Source organism: Pomacea canaliculata, linkage group LG2 (assembly GCF_003073045.1).
Source record: "Pomacea canaliculata isolate SZHN2017 linkage group LG2, ASM307304v1, whole genome shotgun sequence".
NCBI classification, from domain to species: Eukaryota; Metazoa; Mollusca; class Gastropoda; order Architaenioglossa; family Ampullariidae; genus Pomacea; species Pomacea canaliculata.
Window position 1 is genome coordinate 38,915,467 of NC_037591.1, and position 20,823 is coordinate 38,936,289.

The window sequence follows — 20,823 nt, forward strand, 5'->3', positions numbered from 1 at the left end:
AAACGTGCCGCAGGTTTTTGTTTGTTTATGTATTTGTTTGCTTCTTTAAAAACCTTCTCAGCATGGAAATACAACGAAGGAGATTTTTTTAGAGACTGGCTATCAGCGGAAAACATTATTAAACAATATGAAATTCATGACTGAACGTTTCTAGAGCTTTCTGTCCTTTTCCGGACATCGTCCTCTCAGCCGTCATCTTCAAACAATTCCAACTCATTTGATGTCTGTTATCGGGTAAATCATCGAGACAGCAATTAAGGGAGGTCAGCGTAGAGGTGGGGAGGTAATCAGAGTGTAAGAAGATATACGTCTAAGCAATCGACGTATTTTTCTAGTTGCTTCTAGAAGGTCAGCAGAAAAACGTTGGGGCTGTGGTACTTCGCAAACCGCAGTTTAATGTCTGACAGTTGTTGGCTGTTTGTTACTTTATTGAAGGAAAGTGAGGGAGGAACTCTTACTGAAACGTCGATTCGGCGAATCATTGAACCTTGTTGTTGCAAAACATGTTATAGCATCAAAGGCGATCATCGAACTGTCATCTCAGGGAGAAGGTGGAGGTCTTACCTCAAATAAAGGCTAGAGGGAAAGGAAAGGGTCTCCTCACCGATGGTGTTGAAGAAAAGTTCTGACACATAGCCGAGGAAACGCGCCACGTCAGCAAATGTTATGTCACGCCTCCCGCACGTGTCCCATAGAAACACCTGCAGAACAAGAAGGGAAATGTCTCCAGGAGGGTTTGCAAGGACACCAATTCTCCCTCACCCCAAGTAAGGACTCTTTGCTCTTTCCCTTTATCAACTGCAAGCAAACTCTTATATGCCCACGTCCATCCATCCTCACCCATCAGTTCTCTCGTTCTCACTCTCTCTCTCTCTCACTTACACACACAAATCAGTCCTCAAACACATGCGTATAGAGCACAAACATATCAATACACGCACAGGATGTGTTGATACATTGAACACATGTTGGGGAGCTTTTCGAAACATGCCATTGAAATGGACATAGCGATGGGTCCAATGTGGACCGTGGAGTGTAGACCTGGACATTCTGTGAAAGACAGTCTTTTTTCTCACTTCACGAAGTAGCGGTTTGCACGTGTTTCATCGCTTTCTTGCCTCTCGCCTCTCGCTCCATTTCATACTTTTCTTTTAAGCATTTTAACTTGCTCTCGTAATGGGCACGAGAGCAATTTTTGCACCAGAAATCCTAACTTAAAACTAATTTGGAAGATATTGTCGTTAATCTTCTCCCAGGCTCTTTGTTCCAATCGTCTTCATTCTGATAACAACACTAGCACCGCAAGTGTTCTTCGGATTTTCGTTGACCAGGAGGTTCTCTACAGACACATCTACTTAACTCACAAAACTCTCTTGTTGTCATTAAACACTGCTTTCTTTAAATTTCACTTATCTGGTCAAAAAACACCGATCTGCTTTGGGTAGAGAAGAGAGATAATTTTGTAAGATGACTGGTCACATGGAAAGAACAACAATTCATCTCATGTGTCCCAAAGTTAAAGGCTAACCAAAAAGAAGCGTATTATTATTGTCAAAAAAAATGCCGACAAATCCCCTTTCAGCGTACTTACTCTGGTCAAAGGCATTGACGCCACGAGCACACGAGAGTAGTAATCCTCGAAGAGATAGCATACATCTAACCTCACTGTGACAGTCAGTGACGGACACCGCTGGACAGCGAGCGACCAGGTGTGCGAGTCGATGGCGTGATCGTTCCTGTTGTCCATCACAATGTACAGGTGGCGCAGCGTTTGTGCGCAGCCGGTGATGAGCTTGTCCAGCACGGCCTCACACAGGTAATGCTGTATGGTTCAGGAGAAGAAAAGTGAAGGTGTTAACGAGTGGAAAAAAGAAACTGTGTAATCTTATTAATGTATGAAAAAGAGGAATTTTATGGAACACCTTGCCAATGTATACAATTCCTGTCGTTTTCAGATATGGTATGAAGTATCTGAGTTGTTACATACTTTTTCTAGGCATCATTAAGAAAGACAAGTACTACTTTAGGCTAAGTGTTAGATGCCCAGATTGGAAAAATCTTTATTAGCGAACATGTGGCAGAAAGGAGGGGAAGGTTCTTCGCTATCCATGTCTTCCCTGTTATTTTTGTCGACATTTATCCTGCATTGAATTCTCGCCAGCATTCTACAGTCTGCCGGTTGTCTTTTAAGTATTATATAGAATATCTAGGAAATTTGTGAAATATGATATATTTCATACATTGACACCCATTTCCAGCATTGTATATGTTACCTAGGTATTCTATAGAATGCCAGGTTTTGCACAATGCCGATAACATATGTAATAGAAAGAACAGAAATCTGGACGAACATATAACGAATGAAATAATGTTGACCACATACATACACGTGTGTTCACATCTTATTATTAGATATACTATAAATAAAGAGTAAATGTTATGCAAATGCGCATCGATACATCCATGCACTGATTGATGAATGTATCCATGCATGAAGTCGAGAACGGACACGCTGTACTGTATCCGATAATAGAATCCTTGACAAAGCATGAGCAATACTTGGAAGAAAATATGACGATGATTATTCATTCATATTTTGGGAAATACTATATTACATTGAGGTTTAATCATTTGAAAGAAAGCAGCTGCAGTATGGCAGAACTTTACAGATGAACTTTGTCAAATTGTCTTCCTGATACCAAGATAACAATGAAGGAAATTCAGGTGAGGTCTCTCCAGACCTTCAATGGAAGAGAGTTATCGTATCTTCTTTGCAGTTTTAAAGACTTCAAAAATTGGCAAAATGTCTGTCAAAAATACATGTCGTTTGAAAATAAGTGCAAAAGAAAAACCAAAATTAAAGTTGAGCGTGAACATTCTGACCCTCTGTCCAACAAGGGCTGCGGACACATCTGACTGAGTACAAAAGACTTTATATATTGTCTTTGCTAGGTACGACAGAGAAATCCTCGCTCATTATTTCTTTACCCGACATTTTCAGAGACGCCTTCTGGGACAAATAACGAAGTCACTGAGTAAAAGTGTAACCTGTCTTATTGCAGAAAAGGTCACCAAAATGAGTTTTCTCCATCTGACTATAACATTATTAGACTTTATAACACTTACTATCATACATATTTCACACTTTGATAATACGAGCTATTCAAAGTATAAGATGCTAAATTCTGTTAGCTCAACACCTGCATTGCTCGTGCTACGAAGCTTCCTCACGTATCTATATGTAGTTGTTTGTAGTGATGGAGAGGGCGTGAGGAAGATTCATGGGACCACTTCTGCTACTGCGACCCCGTAACCCCGAGGTCATCCCCGCTATTTGTACGGCGAAAAACGTCTTTAAGAAGAGAATGAAGATTTATTAAAGAATCGAGGCACATGAGGGAGTCACATTTACAAAACACCTCACGTCTGAAACGAAAGCACGGCGAAGGTCTACCTGGTCCAGATGCAGGAAAGCGAGCGAGGGAAAGCGACCCATGACCTCGGAGAAGGTCCTCAAGCTCATGTAATGTGTCCCAACCTCGAAGTATTCTCTCAGGCTCAGAGAGATGATATTCCGCCTGGTCATCAAGGGCAGGTCACCAGTGAGAGCCTTCAGCACCTGCAGACCCTCGTTGTGTGTGAACTGGCAGAAGAAAAAGTCGGCCTCTTGCAGCATCGGTTGCCGTTTCAGCAGCAAACACAGGGCTTGCACGATCTGGGCAACGACAAGGAAGCTGATGATTCGATGACATCAACATCAGAAGATAACCCAACTCAAACACACAGTTATGCTCAGTGTTGCTGGCATGTTAGCAGATTGTGTGGGTGTCGAGAGCTTGTTACAAACAGGCTGTGAATTTGTATTTTTATTATTTTTGTAGAAATATTCACATTGGTTGACCTAAATTCTAATTGTTCGTGTCACTTAAGGGCGCGGAGACCTTCCAGCAGATGACTTGTTGTCAAAGACTCGTTGTCAACTGTGCATCTACTTGTTTCTTCGAGCAGAAAAAAAAAAATGAAGTGATCTGTAATTTCAAACGATCGAGCTAGTATTCAGCGAGGGGAATAGGTAAAGTTGGTGTTTAAAACATAGGAAAACTAAAGGGCTGATGTTGTAGTGAGGTGGCAATGCACTAACTGAAACTCAAGTGAAAGGCCTCCCTGTACCTCATTGTCTACTGCTGCTACCTTGTACTTCATCTTTATGTTGTTCATTGTGTCTATAGTACCTCATCTTTATGCTGTTGAGTGTGTCTATAGTACCTCATTCAGTGTGTCTATAGTACCTCACTGTTTACTGGCTGTTATCTTTCATTTTTCCTTAGTGGTCTGCGCAGACAGTGCGATCTGTCGTGGTCGTGATGCGGTGCGTTATAAGTTCTCATTATCATCATTATTAAACAACTGTCAAAGGATAAACTGATCCAAGGGACGTAGTCCACATAAAAAGGTAGCGCGTGTTATCTCCAATTTCTGTTTATTTTGGTAGTTGTGTTATCCGTAATCAAACTTGTTTTCTCAATAAAGATAGAAACATTTAAATTAAAAAAAAAAGAAGAAGAAAATAATCTCTCACACACACCACACACACTACACACACAAACAAGACACACACACCACATACACCACACACTCACAACACACAGAGGGGGAGAGAGAGACTGAGAGAGAAATAGCACCTTTGTTCGATAAGCGGACCATCCCTTCCGCTGTAAGGAGAACCAGAGGACCCGAACCTTGATTGACAGAAGTCTGAGTGCAGCGCACTTATTCGCTGTGGCCACGAATGCTTCGAAGCACTGTACGACGGCTGTGTTGGGTTTAGCAAACTCCAGAATCATGTGCTCCAGGTGCTGTCCGTGCTCGTGGAGGAATCCGTCATAACACCCCTGCTGCATCTTGGTTCCTCGAAACTTAAAAGTGCGGTGACGCCAGAGGCAGGCCATTGTAAAGACTCTGTGCCAGGCCTTACAGGCCAGGGACGCTTCCAACCTGTCCCCATCACACAGGTAGCTAAACACATTTACTAGTGCCTCCTGTGGGAGGGCGTCCCATGGGACAGCAGGGAGGTCTTTGAGTCTTTCCGCTGGCGTCGGCCGAACAGGGAACCTGGCACTCATGGTAAAATCCTTGTAGCAGCAACAGGTACTTTAGCTCTCACGTGTGACCAGACGAAGCGTTGTTCCGACTACAAGTCACGTGTTCATTTGTCGTCATTTTGTGAAAGACGCGTCAGAGCACAGAATACGTCAGAGATAAAACTTAATAATACGTCACGCTTGACAGAGAGAGAAGATGGCGGTGTTTGACGAGGTCCTCAAGGTTGTCGAGTAATATCCAAGATACATGTACTCGCCTCTCAGTTCGGACTACAGCGCTCTAACCACTCGGCTGTTCACTTTATCATTTGCAAATGTAGTCTGTGTTCAGTCAAAGGTTTATTAAATTCGCTATATCAGTACCCTGATGAAGTATTATTACTTAAAACAATTAAATGATGACGTGTCACTGTCGCTCTCATTTTCACCGGTTCGCACACTAATCACGTCTGTGTGCGACTGCTGTTTCACTGTCAAATCAGGCGAGATAACCACTGAGTTTACACAGTTTGGTGCCGCCTCGGTCATACCCATGGCACTTTCACTCGGAACATTGTTAACTGCGCAGTGTCGTTGTCTGTAAACCGCACGCGTACGGCTTGTTGCGATTCATGCGCGTCGCTCGGTTCCGCATCGCTAGGCAGCGAAAGGAGCGTTGCAATACTGGTTGTAGCTGTGCGTCCTGCTTGTCCTGTGCCTGGTGCACAAGCTGTTCCAGGACATTAGTACCTAGCTGCACCGGAACACTGTCACTATATCTGGTTGCTGGGATGACCAGCAGTAGGCAGGGGAGACTATCAGCCCTGCCCCCTCCACTCGTATGTCCGCTTGAATGTATCCTAAGTACGGGAGCATTCGGCCATCCGCACACTCAACACGTAGCACTTCTTGAAGCGGACGGACGGCCAGGTGTGCCAGTTTCTGGCGAATCTATGTCTCCGTCACCGTTGATACAGTGGCACCTGTATCCAGCAGCGCTGCCGTGGTTACACCTTCGATGCAGACGTCTACACACGTGCTGGGTCCTATCAATGTTTTCTCGCAAGCGGGGCCGTGTGCCGGCTGACGTTGGTCAACCCATTGCCCCTTTCTGCAGGACAGTAGTTTAGGGTCTTGTGCAGATGGTCAATGCGCATGCGACACCCCACTTTGATGTGGTCCTTGCCGCCACACCTGAAGCATGTAGGCCCGTCGTCATAGTAGCGGGTGCATGGTGGCCGCTGGTTTGGCGCTCTGCCCGCCGCAGGTTCGTTGCCTGGACCTTGGTGCAGTTGGCGCCGCAACGACTGCACCTCGGCCGACAGCTTCCTCACCTCTGCACTCCAGTCTTCGGCCGGGATGGATTGTGCAGCGTTGACCGCCGCTTGCTTTCCAGCGCTTGTCTTGTGTGCACGAACTCAGGGCTTGTGTCAGGATGTCTTCTATGCGACACCGCCATTGCGTGACATTCTCCCCTGGCGCGCAGTGTAGAAGGACCCGAGTAGGTCTTGGTCACACACCACGAGACCGAAAATACACTCAAATTTCTGCAACAGTGTCGCGAGCCCAGACCCATGGCCACTCTGGCCGCCTCGCCTCTCAAAGAACGGCGGACAGCCTCCAACACTACAGCGTCTGTATACCGCCCCCGCAAACACATCAGTTCATACCTCCACAGGTCCAGCGCTGTGTCGTTCTTGCCCCCGGAGAATGGCGGCAGTCGCGGTGTCTTCATATTGTGAAAGTTCAAAGTCTGTTCTATTCACTCACCAAGTGGTTTTTCATAGAACAATCTAGAAATATGTCTATTTTGTCAATATAAACATCTACTCCTATCCTATTTACTTTTGCCGAGCGCAAAATTAGTGTGAATAGAGAATGTTTGGGACATCGCAACACACTCCATCACGTGCGAAACATCGTCACATCGCATACCGGACGAAAGGTCATTCCGTGACCTTTCAAACAAAGGCTGGTTCAAGGCCGATAGAAGCTCCTACGCTATGATTCGAGCTCTTTTCTAGACGACACAAAGGGTCGGAAATTTCCTTAGATGGACGCATGCGTAAGATACTTTGCATATAGCCAATCAGAATTCACTAACGCCGACCTCGACGTGGTCATAGGTCACACGAACACACTTCGGCAGTGTTCGGGTATCCCGCAATGCAACTGTCATGGCCTCCGGATGTAAATGTCGACAGTAACTCACAGCTAATGCTGGTGTATTTTCTTTCTGGGACATTAACGTTAATATTCAATGTTCATTGTGCCTGTCACACGCTCATTTCTTCTCACAATGCCACGTGCGAAAGAATAAAAACCACGAGGACGTTCTTAGACCGTCGTAGCAGCTAAAAATAGTAACTTAGTGAACTGAATTCTGCTGTCTGCTGAAAATAAAGCGAAGTTGTAATTTCTGCTGCAAACCTCGGTAGTAATCAAGACTAGATGTGAACATTTACAAATTCGAGTGAACTTGCAATGCTAGTTATGTATCTACTTTGTCTGGAATGTAAGGAAACAGCTTTAAATCATTTGCACAGATAACAAAGGTTGGGTGGGGGTTGCATTGTCTTACTCAAACCAAATGTAACAAAGAGAATGCGTGAAGACAATTATGTGCAACACTCTTGACAAATAGAATGAAAACTCCTCTCTACTCAAGTCTGTAGCCATTCAGTATCTAGAGAGCACATCATTGTCAGCCCCTAAAAGGTCAGGCAGCTGGTGCTTTTCCCATAAATCTTTGACAGAAAATAAGGAACCACCTAGCTACAAAATTCAAACATCTATAATCCATGTGACTACAGATGTATAATTCATAAAATAATCCTAGCATACAGAGGAACAGAACACGAGCAGCTTATTAAATTCTGGTGCACTCACTGATGTATTTCTAGAATTCATGAATAAGTTATACTTCTTCTTATTCCTATTCGCCCCCAGTGGAGCATAGGGCTTCAAGAATAGGTTATACTCTCCTATAAGCTTTTGAAATAATTTCTGTAATGAGAGAATTATATGTTGATGATCATCCCATCATCCTGTAACTGAAGGCTAAGAAAGATGAGAGTGTTTCCTACTAATGCTGCTACTTCAGTAGATGTTCACAAAAATTGAAAGCAATATGTGAGACAGCATCACTAAATGTTAGCAAAAGACCAAAGATAGCATAAAACCATGAAGCTAGTGGACACTGAACTTCTATATCACTAACTAAACCTATAACTGTGTTGCTCAATGTTTGCAAACACCATTGTTTTTATTACTGTGTACTTCTCTGAAGCCTGGTCAGCATTTGGGTACACAACCCAACCATGTTGACTTTTCTAAAAGTGAATAAAATAATTAATTTTATTAGTAATGTTAAAGTTATGTGTAGTAACACATTGAAAGATTTATTTTTTGCAGGTACCTGGCCTTAATAATAAAAATATGTTCTCCTCCGAGGACATGTTCAGGTATTGACTAAATGATAATTTCCCGACAATTTACTAATTGCAATAAGAACTCAAATTCCTCTGCTTGACACCAATGATCTTATAACTAACATGAGCAATACTGTTCAAACTGTTCCTATCATCGACAGACAAGCAGAGCATTAGGCATTTTTATGTTCACTCGTAACTGATTATATATTTTGTGTGCGCGCGCACATACACACATATTCTGGTAATTCCTTTACATTACCGTCTTAAGTAATAAACCGAGCTCATCTATTAAAGGTCTTTTTATTCCTCAATGTAGATAAAGAATGACCCTGATAGGCATTATTATTTAGAGTAGAGTAAGGCGATAAATTATTGTACGTTGGTCAGCAAATATTTTACTTTTATATCCTTAGTGTTACAGAGTCTAAACAGTCTTTCATTCCTATCGTCTCATTTTGTCTACATCTTTGTTGTATACTTGTATTTGTTTGTCCGTTTGTTTTGTAATCTATCGTGTGTGTAGCTCATTGAGCTCACATCCACGTGGACAAACGCCTTACATGCTCAATTATAAATTGTAAAACATAATTTAATTTTCTAAGTTGAAGCCTAGATTCGAATGAAATTACTGTCAATAAATTCAAATACTTGAAGTAATTTACAGGCTCAGGGTATCTGCCTCTTTGTCTCCTCAACACAACCTTGATCTGGCAATAACATTTCGCTAGATGTTCTCCGATGCAAAGTATCGGTAACTTTCACTACATTCCGACTAACAGTCAATTGATCGACAAAGGTCGATTCTCCACACACCTGAAACTCCATGCGGCAAACTACTTTCGGATATTCTCTCCACGGCATGTCTATCGCAAGTATTCAACACAAACGTAAATTAAAATTTTTTTTATTCTTGTCCATTAATTCTGTGATCCAGTTGTCATCTAAGAGTTCTATCAAGTATCAGTAAAATCTGCTCTATATTACTCATCAAAACAAATTTCTTTGTGCAGAAAATCGTACGAGGGGAGATAACCATGAAGAAAATGTTGACCCCGCATGATAAGGACTGGCACCAGCACCACTCGTGCGAATATTTCTACACATGCGCAGTGGACACTAATAATGTGACCAAAGTTCTAGAAGGCTGCCGAACTCTGATTATCCGGAAACATCTGGAACGATTTGGAATCATCTGAATGCCGTCCTGAATGACAAGATCCACGGAGAACTTCATCTGGACACGACTGGCATAATCTGAATACCAAGCCAACGATGAGATCCAATACTGGATCCTTCATATCAAAGACTGAGAGAAAGTGTTTGTCGGTCAGCGTGTCTCAAGACATAAAAAGGATTAACTGAATTCGTTATAATTCCGAGGTTGTTTGTAAGGTCGCTGTCCCACGTTCTCATTTGTCGATGTGTATATACTATTCGGTGTCCATTTTTATGGGAATGAGTCTTGAACAAAGGTGTGCGATACTTGTGTTGGTCGCGTGGCTGCCACAAGCTCACCGACAAACAGTTCACGTGCAATGACAGATATTCAGGCTCTGCCGGTCTTTGACAGACTTTATCAATGGACGCCATTGCTGCATCGTCAAGAAGGCAGCGAACTGTGACTTCCACAAACAGAAGGCACAACAACAAAAAGATGTGATGTTTGTGTTTTCTTACAGAATAAAACACTTGTTATTGAAATACTAAAAAGATTTATTTCTACTCCAAACTAAGAGTGAATCTTTTACAATTTCTAAAGAAACATGTACCCACTCCCATTCAACATCTGGATCAGGTGGTGGAAACATGATGCGCCATCCCAGGATCGATCTGGCATTGTGCGCATCACCCGATGTCAGTGTTCTAATCACCCGGCTGTACAATTAACTTCCTAAATGATGTTTAGAAGGTTCATTGTTTTCACTGTCATGCAGAACAAGTAAAGTCCGCCTGAACATTTTCGATCCGTTTGGTAAAATTGTCCGTTTGTAGTTCTTTTGGAGACGGGGAGGGTTGGCTGGACCACGTATTTCGACGAGAAACAAAATGTTTTGTGGATGCGCACACTAAATATGTAACTCACAACACCTTTTGAACACAGTTAAAACGATGTTTTGTATTACTTGCATGGAATTAGATAGGATTTGTGTTTAGTTACCTCGTCTAATTACTGCTCTCCATCCAGTTCTCTCTAGCTGCCTTCATCCCTTTCTTGATGGCACAAATCACTTCCATGTAATTGGAAACATTTTCGGGTTTTGTTTTTCTCTTCTTTCTTCAAGGCCTCCTTTGTTCATAGAGATCTAGGATGTCATTCGTGATCAATGCTTGTTTCTTATTCCTATGTCGCCCAAGACCCTCCTATGCTGTCGACAGTAGCGCCCCTTTAATGTTTCCAGCGAGGGTGTCTGCATCTCCCTCCACCAGGTTCAGTGCTCCAAATGTTCCTCCAACTGTTGCCTTGAAGACTTCTGGAACATTCGGTCTTGCACTTTCTCCACATCTGAGAGAATTTGGGATACTTGAGAGTCGCCTCGCTTTAAACTTCAGCTTCAGGTTCATTGAATAATGCCATGGTCGCTATGTCAGCGCCTGGCTATGTCCTTGTTGATGCTCTCCTCATCTTCAGACTGTGGTTTAGTTTGTTTTCTGAACTGCGATCACTTCTCGTTATGAAAGTCATTAATGTCTTCTTTGTTGCACAACTTAGTCGCTTCTAATGTCGATTACAAATATTCTGCATACCATTGGGTGGTTTGTGTGTCTGGTGACAGTTTATACTTATGGGTGTTATATTTATTTCTTGGACAGAGTTGAAAGTCAATAGCTGGTTGCTATGGCCACTACCGTGCTTTAATCCATTTGCATCCAAGTGAACACCAAGGCAGCTTGCGGCTGAAGCTTCTTGCAATCATCGTAACCACGTGCTTGTATGAATCTGGGTGTGTGGGTGGGCATGTGGATCCATGCAAATAGTAATCGTACTCCACTGAGTGTGTGATGTCTCTCTGTGTTTCTGTCAAATATTGCGTGCGCATGTATTTACAGATGTCTCGTTCTTTTGGTCTGGTGATATATAAATTTCATCATCATCATTACCATCATCATCTATTATCAATCATCATCATGATCATCATCATCATTAGCAGCAGCAGCAGGTCGAAGAACGGTTCAAGTGTGAAAAATAAACTTGCTGTCATCTCCAGTATAAAGTAGACGACTTCATCCGCCATTTAAGTTTTGCTTTTAAAAACAGACTAAAAAAAGACAGAAAAAGATTGATTCAGAAGTTGTGATTTCAAATATTTAGTTTTGTTCACGATCGTTAGTAAAACTAACGAGGCAATAATAAGTTATTAAAAAATTTTAAAAATCGTCGAAAAGAAGGTCATCAAAGCTTAAGGCACACAGTCTCGGCCATCGTTCCTCGATATATTCTGGTGACATGTCTTCATCAACAACCGTCACCTCCAGTCGTTTCATTTCTGCAAAATAATAAAGGAAATTTCAATCTATAAAGCAAAACATGTTTATTGTTTTATACAATAATAAGTAATTTGATATCTTGCGCTGGAAGTCAAGGTAGCACTCAAAATAAAATAATAATACGAGATCTCGTGTATCATGACATTTCGCATGATAAACACAAAAAAGGTAAAATTTACAGTAATAAACGTAAAAAATCAACAGTGAATAATAATAGAAGTCCGATCAATGCATGCAGAGAAGTTATCAATAATATAAAAACAATATTCAGGTATCAGTAGTCTGAAATAACATTTAGGAAAGAGATGTAAATAACCATTCTGTGCGCGGGCGGCTACAACACGTGACAGTTTGTCCAGTGTCTCTGGCTTCAGTGGCATGGACAGAAAAAGTCGATTTAGTGGTACACATCTCTCGATGAGGTTGAATAGTGCTATTTCCATTTCCAGGTATCCCTCAGCCTCCAAGCCCAACGTCAGGCACCTATTATCACTTACTCCCACTACCTCTGAAACAGAAGCAGAACTGCATCACTCAGCACTTTTCTGGTTCTTCCTGCCTGTTCATTCTTCTGTTCATTCGTGACCACGTGCTATGAACAAAGAAAATAAAGACATCACTTACTGGGATTGATTCTGTTAATGATGGGTGGAGTTTATAAGGAATAGGCACGCATTTCTAAAAACGTGCCGCAGGTTTTCGTTTCTTTATTTATTTGTTTGCTTGTTTAACAACCTTCAGAGACTGGCTATCAGCGGAAAACATTATTCCACATTATGAAATTCATGACTGAACGTTTCTAGAGCTTTCTGTCCTTTCCCGGTCATCGTCTTCTGCCGTCATCTTCAAACGATTCCAACTTCTTTGATGTCTGTTATCGGGTAGATCATCGAGATGGCAATTAAGGGAGGTCAGCGTAGAGGTGGGGGAGGGAATCAGAGTGTAAGAAGATATACGTCTAAGCAAGCGACGTATTTTTCTAGTTGCTTCTAGAAGGTCAGCAGAAAAACGTTGGGGCTGTGGTTCCTAGCAAACCGCAGTTTAATGTCTGACAGTTGTTGGCTGTTTGTTACTTTATTGAAGGAAAGTGAGGGAGGAACTCTTACTGAAACGTCGATTCGGCGAATCATTTAACCTTGTTGTTGCAAAAAATGTTATAGCATCAAAGGCGATCATCGAACTGTCATCTTAGGGACGGTGGTGGAGGCCTCTTACCTCAAATAAAGGCTAGAGGGAAAGGAAAGGGTCTCCTCACCGATGGTGTTGAAGAAAATGTCAGAGACATATCCGAGGAAACGCGCCACGTCAGCAAACGTTATGTCACGCATCCAGCTCATGTCCCAAAAGCTCACCTGCAGAACAAGAAGAGAAATGTCGCCAGGAGGGTTTGTAAGGACACCAATTGTCCCTCACCCCAAGTAAGGACAACAATTCATCTCATGTGTCCCAGACATAAAGGCTGACCAAAAAGAAGAGCTCGCTAAGATGACAGATTTCTTGCCTCGTTTTATTATTGTTGTTTTTGTTGTTCATGGGGTTGTTGTTGTTTGTTGTTGTTGTTGCTGTTGTTGTTTTTGTTGTTGTTGTTCTTCTTCTTCTTCTTCTTGCTGTTGTTGTTACAAAAATGCCAACAAATCTCCGTTCAGCGCACTTACTCTGGTCAAAGGCATTGACTCCACGAGCACACGAGAGTACTCCTCCAAGGTGTATACATCATATAACCTCACTGAGACAGTTAGTGACGGATACCGCTGGACAGCGAGCGACCAGGTGTGCGAGTCGATGGCGTGCACCACCGTCGTGTCCATCACAATGTCCAGGTGGCGCAACGTTTGTGCGCAGCCGGTGATGAGCTTGTCCAGCACGGCCTCACACAGGTAGTGCTGTATGGTTCAGGGGAAGAAAAGTGAAGGTGTTAACGAGTGAAAAAAAGAAACTAACCTTAATAATGTATGAAAAATCGACATTTTTTAGAACACCTTGCAAAGTATACAATTGCTGTCGTTTTCAGACATGGTATGAAGTATCTGAGTTGTTAAATACTTTTTCTAGGCATCATCAAGAAAGACAAGTACTACTTTAGGCTAAGTGTTAGATGCCCAGATTGGAAAAGTCTTTAGTAACAAACTGTCTAAAATGATAAAAAGAAATACAAATCGGACCACAGGACATCTGGGAAAACAAAGGAATCCGAAATGTCAGTTAGCTCGACACCTGCATTGATCGTCCTACGAAGTTTCCTCACGTATCTATGTGTAGTTGTTTGTAGTGATGGAGAGGGCGTGAGTAAGATTCATGGGACCACTTCTACTACTGTGCCCCCGTAACCCCGAGGTCATCCCCGCTATTTGTACGGCGAAAAACGTCTTTAAGAAGGGAATGAAGAATTATTAAAGAATCGAGGCACATGAGGGAGTCGCATTTACAAAACACCTCACGACTGACACGAAAGCACGGCGAAGGTCTACCTGGTCCACACGCAGGAAAGCGAGCGAGGTAAAGCGACCCATGACCTCGGTGAAGGTCCTCAAGCTGATGTAATGTGTCCGCGCCTGGAAGAACGCTTCCAGGTTGAGGTTGATGAGATTCGGCCTGGTCATCAAGCGCAGGTCACCAGTGAGAGCCTTCAGCACCTGCAGACCCTCGTTGTGTGTGAACTGGCAGAAGTAAAAGTCGGCCTCTTGCAGCATCGGTTGCCGTTTCAGCAGCAAACACAGGGCTTGCACGATCTGGGCAACGAGAGGGCAACTGATGATACGATGACATCAACATCAGAAGATAACACAAGTCAAACACACAGTTAAGCTCAATGTTGCTGGCATGTTAGCAGATTGTGTGGGTGTCGAGAGCTTGCTACAAACAGGCTGCGAATTTGGATTTTTATTATTTTTGTAGAAATATTGACATTGGTTGACCTAAATTCTAATTGTTGGTGTCACATAAGGGCGCGGAGACCTTCCAGCAGATGACAAAGACTTGTTGTCAAAGACTCGTTGTCAACTGTCCATCTACTTGTTTCGTCGCGCAGAAAAAAAAATGAAGTGATCTGTAATTTCAAACGATCGATCTAGTATTCAGCGAGGGGTATAGGTAAAGTTCGTGTTTAAAACATAGGAAAACTAAAGGGCTGATGTTGTAGTGATGTGACATTTTTAGTATAGCAATGCACTAACTGAAACTCAAGTGAAAGGCCTCACTGTACCTCACTGTATACTGCTGCTATCTTGTACTTCATCTTTACGTTGCTCAGTGTGTCTATAGTACCTCATCTTTCTCTTGTGCACGCACACAAAACACACAAAACACACACCACACACACCCCACACACACACACACACACCACGCACTCACAACACACACAACACATAGAGGGAGAGAGAGACTGAGAGAGAAATAGCACCTTTGGTCGATAAGCGGTCCATCTCTTAGGCAGGTAGGAGAAGCAAAGGTGCCGAACCTTGATTGATCGAAAAGCAGCGCAATCATTCGCTGTGTCGATGAACGCTTGGAAGCACTGTAGAGCCGCTTTGTTCTGAAATTCAAACTCCAGAATCACATGCTGCACGTGCTGTCCGTGCTCGCGGAGGAAGCCGTCATTACAGACCTGCTGCGTCTTGCTTCCTGGAAACACAAAAGTGCGGCGACGCCAGAGGCAGGCCATTCGAAAAACTGTGTGCCAGGCCTTACAGGCCAGGGACGCTTGACACCTGTCCCCATCACACAGGTAACTGAATATTTTGGCTAGTGCCTCCTGTGGGAGGGCGTCCCATGGAACGTCTTGGCGTCCTTCCGCTGGCGTCGGCCAAATAGTCAACCTGGCACCCATGGTAGAAAGGTTGTAGTAGCAACAGGTACTTTTCCTCTAAGGTGTGACCAGATGAGCGTTGTTCCCACATACAAGTCACGTGTTCATTTGTCGTCATTTTGTGAAAGATGCGTCAGAGCACAGAATACGTCAGAGTTAAAACTTAATAATACGTCACGCTTGACAGAGAGAGAAGATGGCGGTGTTTGACGAGGTCCTCAAGGTTGTCGAGTAATATCCAAGATACATGTACAAACTTTTAATGGATGTCCGTGTCTACCATATTTTTCGTTTCGTTTGATGGGTTGCACTCAGTGCAGACGTCGCTCTGCCTTCGTCCTTCGTAAGCTAGACTGGCTTCTTCTACGTCAGTGCAAAAACTGGAGGGAATCCGTGGCTACAAGTAAGTAGTCCAGCGGTTCTCAACCTTTTACATGTGACGACCCCCCTGACGAACACCGGTACGTCCGCGACCCCCCTTAGCCAGCTAGGTCGGTGGAAGACGGGGGGGGGGGGGGAAGCCTTAGCTAACCTCGAACGCCGCGTCGAGGAAATCAATGCAATTCAACAACGGAAGAACAAAGTTGGTATCTGCAAGAAGTATAACTGTTAATGAAATTTTACTAAAGCAAATTCTGTGGTGCTAATAAATATTATTTTGTTGGACACTCACTTTGATTAATGAGAAGGTTGAGCCTGCTTGCTGTTGCATAGAGAAGCGAACCTGTGTGCGATGTTCGTACCCACTGCTATTCGCAGCTCAGCCTCTGCGTCCACACGACTTCTGTATTTAGACTTCAGTGCTGCCAATCCTTGCTCACACATATACGAAGTTGAAAATGGCAGAAGAACTTTCATTGCTGGAGAGGGAGAGGGGAGTCAGCGATGAGAGATTGGGGGAGAGAGAGGGCAAAAGGCGAGAGGAGGGAGATTGGAGGCTTAATTGTTGAGAGGGGGATTGTGTTTTGAGTTTTGGAAGTGAGAAGTCACTACATGCCGAGTCAGTGTACTTGAATAGGGAGAAGAGATTTGGAGTTTGAGCCCCCGCACCACTCGGTTACACAATGTAAACTAATTTCACTAATACCGGTATAAGAAACTTTTTAAAAAAATGACCACCTTCGCGACCCCCTTGTAGGCACGTCGCGACCCCCCAGGGGGTCGCGCCCCACATGTTGAGAACCACTGAAGTAGTCTATGTACATCAATGTTTGTGGACGTGTAGTCAAGTACGTCAGTGTCTATGAGCGCATAGTCCAAGTACAGAAGTGTGTGTGGACTCATAGTGTAAATACAACAATGTCTGTGGGAGCATTTTTTTATGATTGGTTGGCTCGCTGGCTGGCAGGCTGGTTGGTTGGTTGGTTGGTTGATTTGGGTTGGGTTGGGTTGTGTTTTGTTTTTACCTGACGTTCTCCGAATTATCAGCGGCGGGCATGCACATACACAAATGTTCTGGTAATTCCTCTACATTACCGTCTTAAGTAATAAACCGAGCTCATCTATTAAAGGTCTTTTTATTCCTTGATGTTGATAAAGAATGACCCTTAGAGGCATTATTATTGTGAGTATAGTAAGGCGATAAATTATTGTACGTTGGTCAGCAAATATTTTACTTTTATATCCTTAGTGTTACAGAGTCTAAACAGCCTTTCATTTCTATCGTCTCATTTTGTCTACATGTTTGTTGTATACATGTATTTGTTTGTCCGTTTCTCTATAGTAGGACTACAACAACAGCTAAATACTTTATATAACGCATCAGTACGACTGCGACTAAATGTTAATCTAAACAAGAGTAATATTGTTGTTTTTAGAAAAAGGGGATTTGTAGCAGCGAGTGAAAGGTGGCTCTATGGAGGTATGCAAATAAATGTGGTAAATACATATAAGTATTTAGGCCTTTACTTCTCCACAAGATTAAGTTGTTCCCGTGCGTCTGAAGACCTAACTGCTAAGGCCAAGAAAGCAGTATTCTGCATCATTAATACATTATACAAAATAGGAAATCATTCTGTTAATGTTTTTACCAGACTATTTGACATCCAAGTTAAACCAGTCTTATGATATGCAGCCGAAGTTTGGGGCCTTCATGTAAATGTCTGTATAGAAATTGAAAAAGTTCACACATATGCTATGAACAGATTTTTGGGGGTGGGTACACGCACTCCTAACATGATGATATACGGTGATTTTGGCAGATATCCACTTTTCGTTAGCATATACATAAGTGTGTCAGATATTGGATAAAATTAACAAGGATGGAGCAACAAAGACTCCCATGGAGAGCTTACAAAATGTTAGAACGATTAGACAATAATGGAAAGCAAAACTGGGTATCTGAGATCGGGTTACTTCTTTTTAGATATGGTTTTGGACATCAAGGAGTGGAATCAGTAAGCCATTTTATAAAATGTTTTAAACAAAGATTGATTGATTGTCACTGGCAAGAATGGGATTTTATAATCAATAGCAGTGAAAGGTATAGTTTCTATAAGTAAATTAAATCTGAGACTCACAGAGAGATGTATTTGAGTTTAGATGTTAATAGCTTCATCAGAAATGCATTAGTGAGAATTTGGTATTTTAGATATGTAACCGAGTGTTGCGTGGTGAGGGGAGTAGAACAGTGACCACAACAGTCCAGCACTCAAACCAGAAAGGCAGGAGCCTGTCAGCAGTTACACAATTCTTTTAATGCCAATAGATCTACAGTCACGGCTGCGTCACTTGTCTCGCGCCTTCTCTGCGGAGTTTTCTCCCCTGTCCTTACGTCACAGCTCTGCCCTTATAGACCTCGCGGGTGGGTTACTTTTCGCGCTCTTTTGCATCAGCGTTGTCTGCCTAACAAGCGCTGGACTACCGGCCATCTACATCCCCGCCAACTCTTTCTCTAACAGCGCCCTCGCTGATGAGCTGTTGCTAGCAATACTAGGGCTGATATACAAGCTCGCCTAATATGCTTACGACGGTGGGGCAGGTATCTTAAATATTTTAAATCAAGAAACATCTGTTGCTGCTGAGGCACAATGTGTGTATAAGGGCAGGCATTCCGTCAATGTCTCGTGTGTCATCCCTGCCGTGGTAAAACAAAATATCAAAACAAACTAATCAATGCTTACACCACATCTATGTTATCTACAGTGTCAATGAATAGTGTCACACAACCGTTTTCTCCACATGTGAGTTTTATGCCTGTCTAACAGCAAACCGCTGCTGGGATACTGCAGGCACTGTCACTTCTGGAATCACAGTTACTGTCATATCTGGCACTACAGGCACTGCCACTTCCGGAATCACAGTTACTGTCATATCAGGCACCACAGGTACGGTCACTTCTGGAACCACGGGCACTGTCACTTTTGGTACTGTCATATCTGGCACCGCACACACTGTCACTTCTGGAACCACAGGTACTGTCACTTCTGGCACCACAGGCACTGTCACTTTTGGTATTAATCTTGTTCTGGCTTGATGGGGTGGAAGAGTACCATACCAGAACGGAGTTTCTTCGTCACTGTCGTAGTCCTGACAGTTCTGTGTCTCCGGCAGTTGAATGTCTTCTAACTGCAGAGACGACTTCGCTGCTCTGTTGTCGGTATTGAGGGTCAGTGCAGGGCCGTCAACAAGGGGCCTGACTGTGTACACAACACTGTCATCAACTGGCCGGCTGGAGATATTACAGGTACTCCGGCCGCTCCGCCCATGGAATCTGTCCCGTTGCAGTTCTGCTTGGCTTTGCCTTCGCTGTGGTTGTCGCTGTTGTAGTTGCACCACTGGCTTGTTTTGAAACTTTTTCTTTGACATCGGCCGGCGATCACTGCCCCGGCATTTCACTCCTCCGATACCACAGACGAACGTGGCTTCAATGCCTTTGTATGACAGTCTGGGTTCAAATTCCACCACTTCACCTTTGCCGAGGCTGCGAAAGCCTGCCTTGTGAATAACTGAATGGTGGACAAAAGACGTCTTGATCGCCATTATCAGGTGTGATGAACCCCATCCTTTTTGCCACGTTGAACCACCTGCAGAAACCTGCCTTCTGCCCCCTCCACCATCGCTGTCATGGGGAGGTGCTGGTCGCTGGCCGCTCCGCTGTCTTGTCTGCTGTCGTCGCATACATTTCTGTTTGAGCTGACGATCAGCCTCGAAGGGGAAATCACTTTGCTGAGTCGTGTGAAGCCGGGAGGCCGCCTCCATCTCCAGCTGTCTGACTCGTGCAGTCAGACGATCTATCTCATCCTCCTTGTCGTTACACATCTCCTCTCTCTCTACACGTCGGGCCGTTTTAAGGAGATCAGCAAAAGAAGACCCATGGTCGGCCAGCTGTCTGGACGTTTCACGTCGGACCTGGCTGTTTTTAAGTCCTTTCACAAAGCGTGTCGCCAGGTGTGTACTGGATATGGCGTCGCTCAGCAGGCGATTTGCTTTCGCCTGTAAATTTCGCAGTGTCGCAGCATATTCGATGACCGCCTCCTCACTCTGCTGTCGGCGGTTATAAAAACTGGCAACAATGTCTATAACATCTCTCCGCTCGCCGTATGCCTCTCTCAAAATATCCAAAATCTTTTCCGGCGTGTCTATCATGTCATGAGGGAAAATAAGAACTCGCCGTCTAGCAGGTCCCTCCAGCGCGTTGAGAATATAGACACACGCCGCATTCTCAGGCATCGGGCTTAGGGCAAGACCTAACTCCACCTCTCTTTCAAACTCGTCGACACTTGGCCCTCCGGCAAACTTCTGAAGGCGGAATAAATGACCTCTTCGTACAGCCTCTGCTGTAAGGTCGCCCTCTGCAGCCATTGTGTGCACTTCTCTGCTCGCAGCGCCAATTGATGTAACCGAGCGGTGCGTGGTGAGGGGAGTAGAACAGTGACCACAACAGTCCAGCACTCAAACCAGAAAGGCAGGAGCCTGTCAGCGGTTACACAATTCTTTTAATGCCAATACATCTACAGTCACGGCTGCGTCGCTTGTCTCGCGCCTTCTCTGCGGAGTTTTCTCCCCTGTCCTTACG

At 43.7% G+C, this 20,823-nt stretch overlaps 2 protein-coding genes across 4 annotated transcripts in view; both read right to left on the reverse strand.

Annotated features, from left to right (window-relative positions):
* The window catches only part of LOC112556977 (F-box only protein 39-like), an 81,325-nt gene extending 76,139 nt beyond the window's left edge, over window positions 1-5,186 (reverse strand). For 2 of the 3 annotated variants that reach the window (XM_025226505.1, XM_025226502.1), the window contains exons 1-4: window positions 4,683-5,186; window positions 3,455-3,715; window positions 1,592-1,822; window positions 605-701 (exon numbers count right to left, since the gene is read on the reverse strand). In XM_025226505.1, coding sequence (XP_025082290.1) covers window positions 605-701; window positions 1,592-1,822; window positions 3,455-3,715; window positions 4,683-5,123 — 1,030 coding nt within the window. In that variant the 5' untranslated portion in view covers window positions 5,124-5,186. The remainder of the gene's footprint in view (window positions 1-604; window positions 702-1,591; window positions 1,823-3,454; window positions 3,716-4,682) is intronic. The other variant, XM_025226503.1, reaches the window with a different exon arrangement.
* Window positions 5,187-11,553: 6,367 nt separating this feature from the next.
* On the reverse strand, window positions 11,554-15,928 carry LOC112556979 (F-box only protein 39-like). Its single transcript, XM_025226507.1, has 6 exons — window positions 15,402-15,928; window positions 14,470-14,730; window positions 13,657-13,884; window positions 13,257-13,353; window positions 12,318-12,509; window positions 11,554-12,000 (listed from the first exon to the last, which is right to left on the reverse strand). Exons 1-6 carry the CDS (start codon window positions 15,825-15,827, stop codon window positions 11,882-11,884), a joined length of 1,323 nt encoding a protein of 440 aa, XP_025082292.1. The 5' UTR covers window positions 15,828-15,928; the 3' UTR covers window positions 11,554-11,881.
* Between the last annotated feature and the right edge of the window lie 4,895 nt (window positions 15,929-20,823).

What these genes read in the sequence shown, in the direction of transcription:
- LOC112556979 (XM_025226507.1), bottom strand. Translation starts at nt 15,827, where the DNA reads ATGGGTGCCAGGTTGACTATTTGGCCGACGCCAGCGGAAGGACGCCAA. An exon ending in GGACCGCTTATCGACCAAAG is followed by an intron (nt 14,731 to 15,401) that starts GTGCTATTTCTC and finishes CTCGTTGCCCAG; the next exon opens with ATCGTGCAAGCCCTGTGTTT. An exon ending in AGTCAATGCCTTTGACCAGA is followed by an intron (nt 13,354 to 13,656) that starts GTAAGTGCGCTG and finishes CTTGTTCTGCAG; the next exon opens with GTGAGCTTTTGGGACATGAG.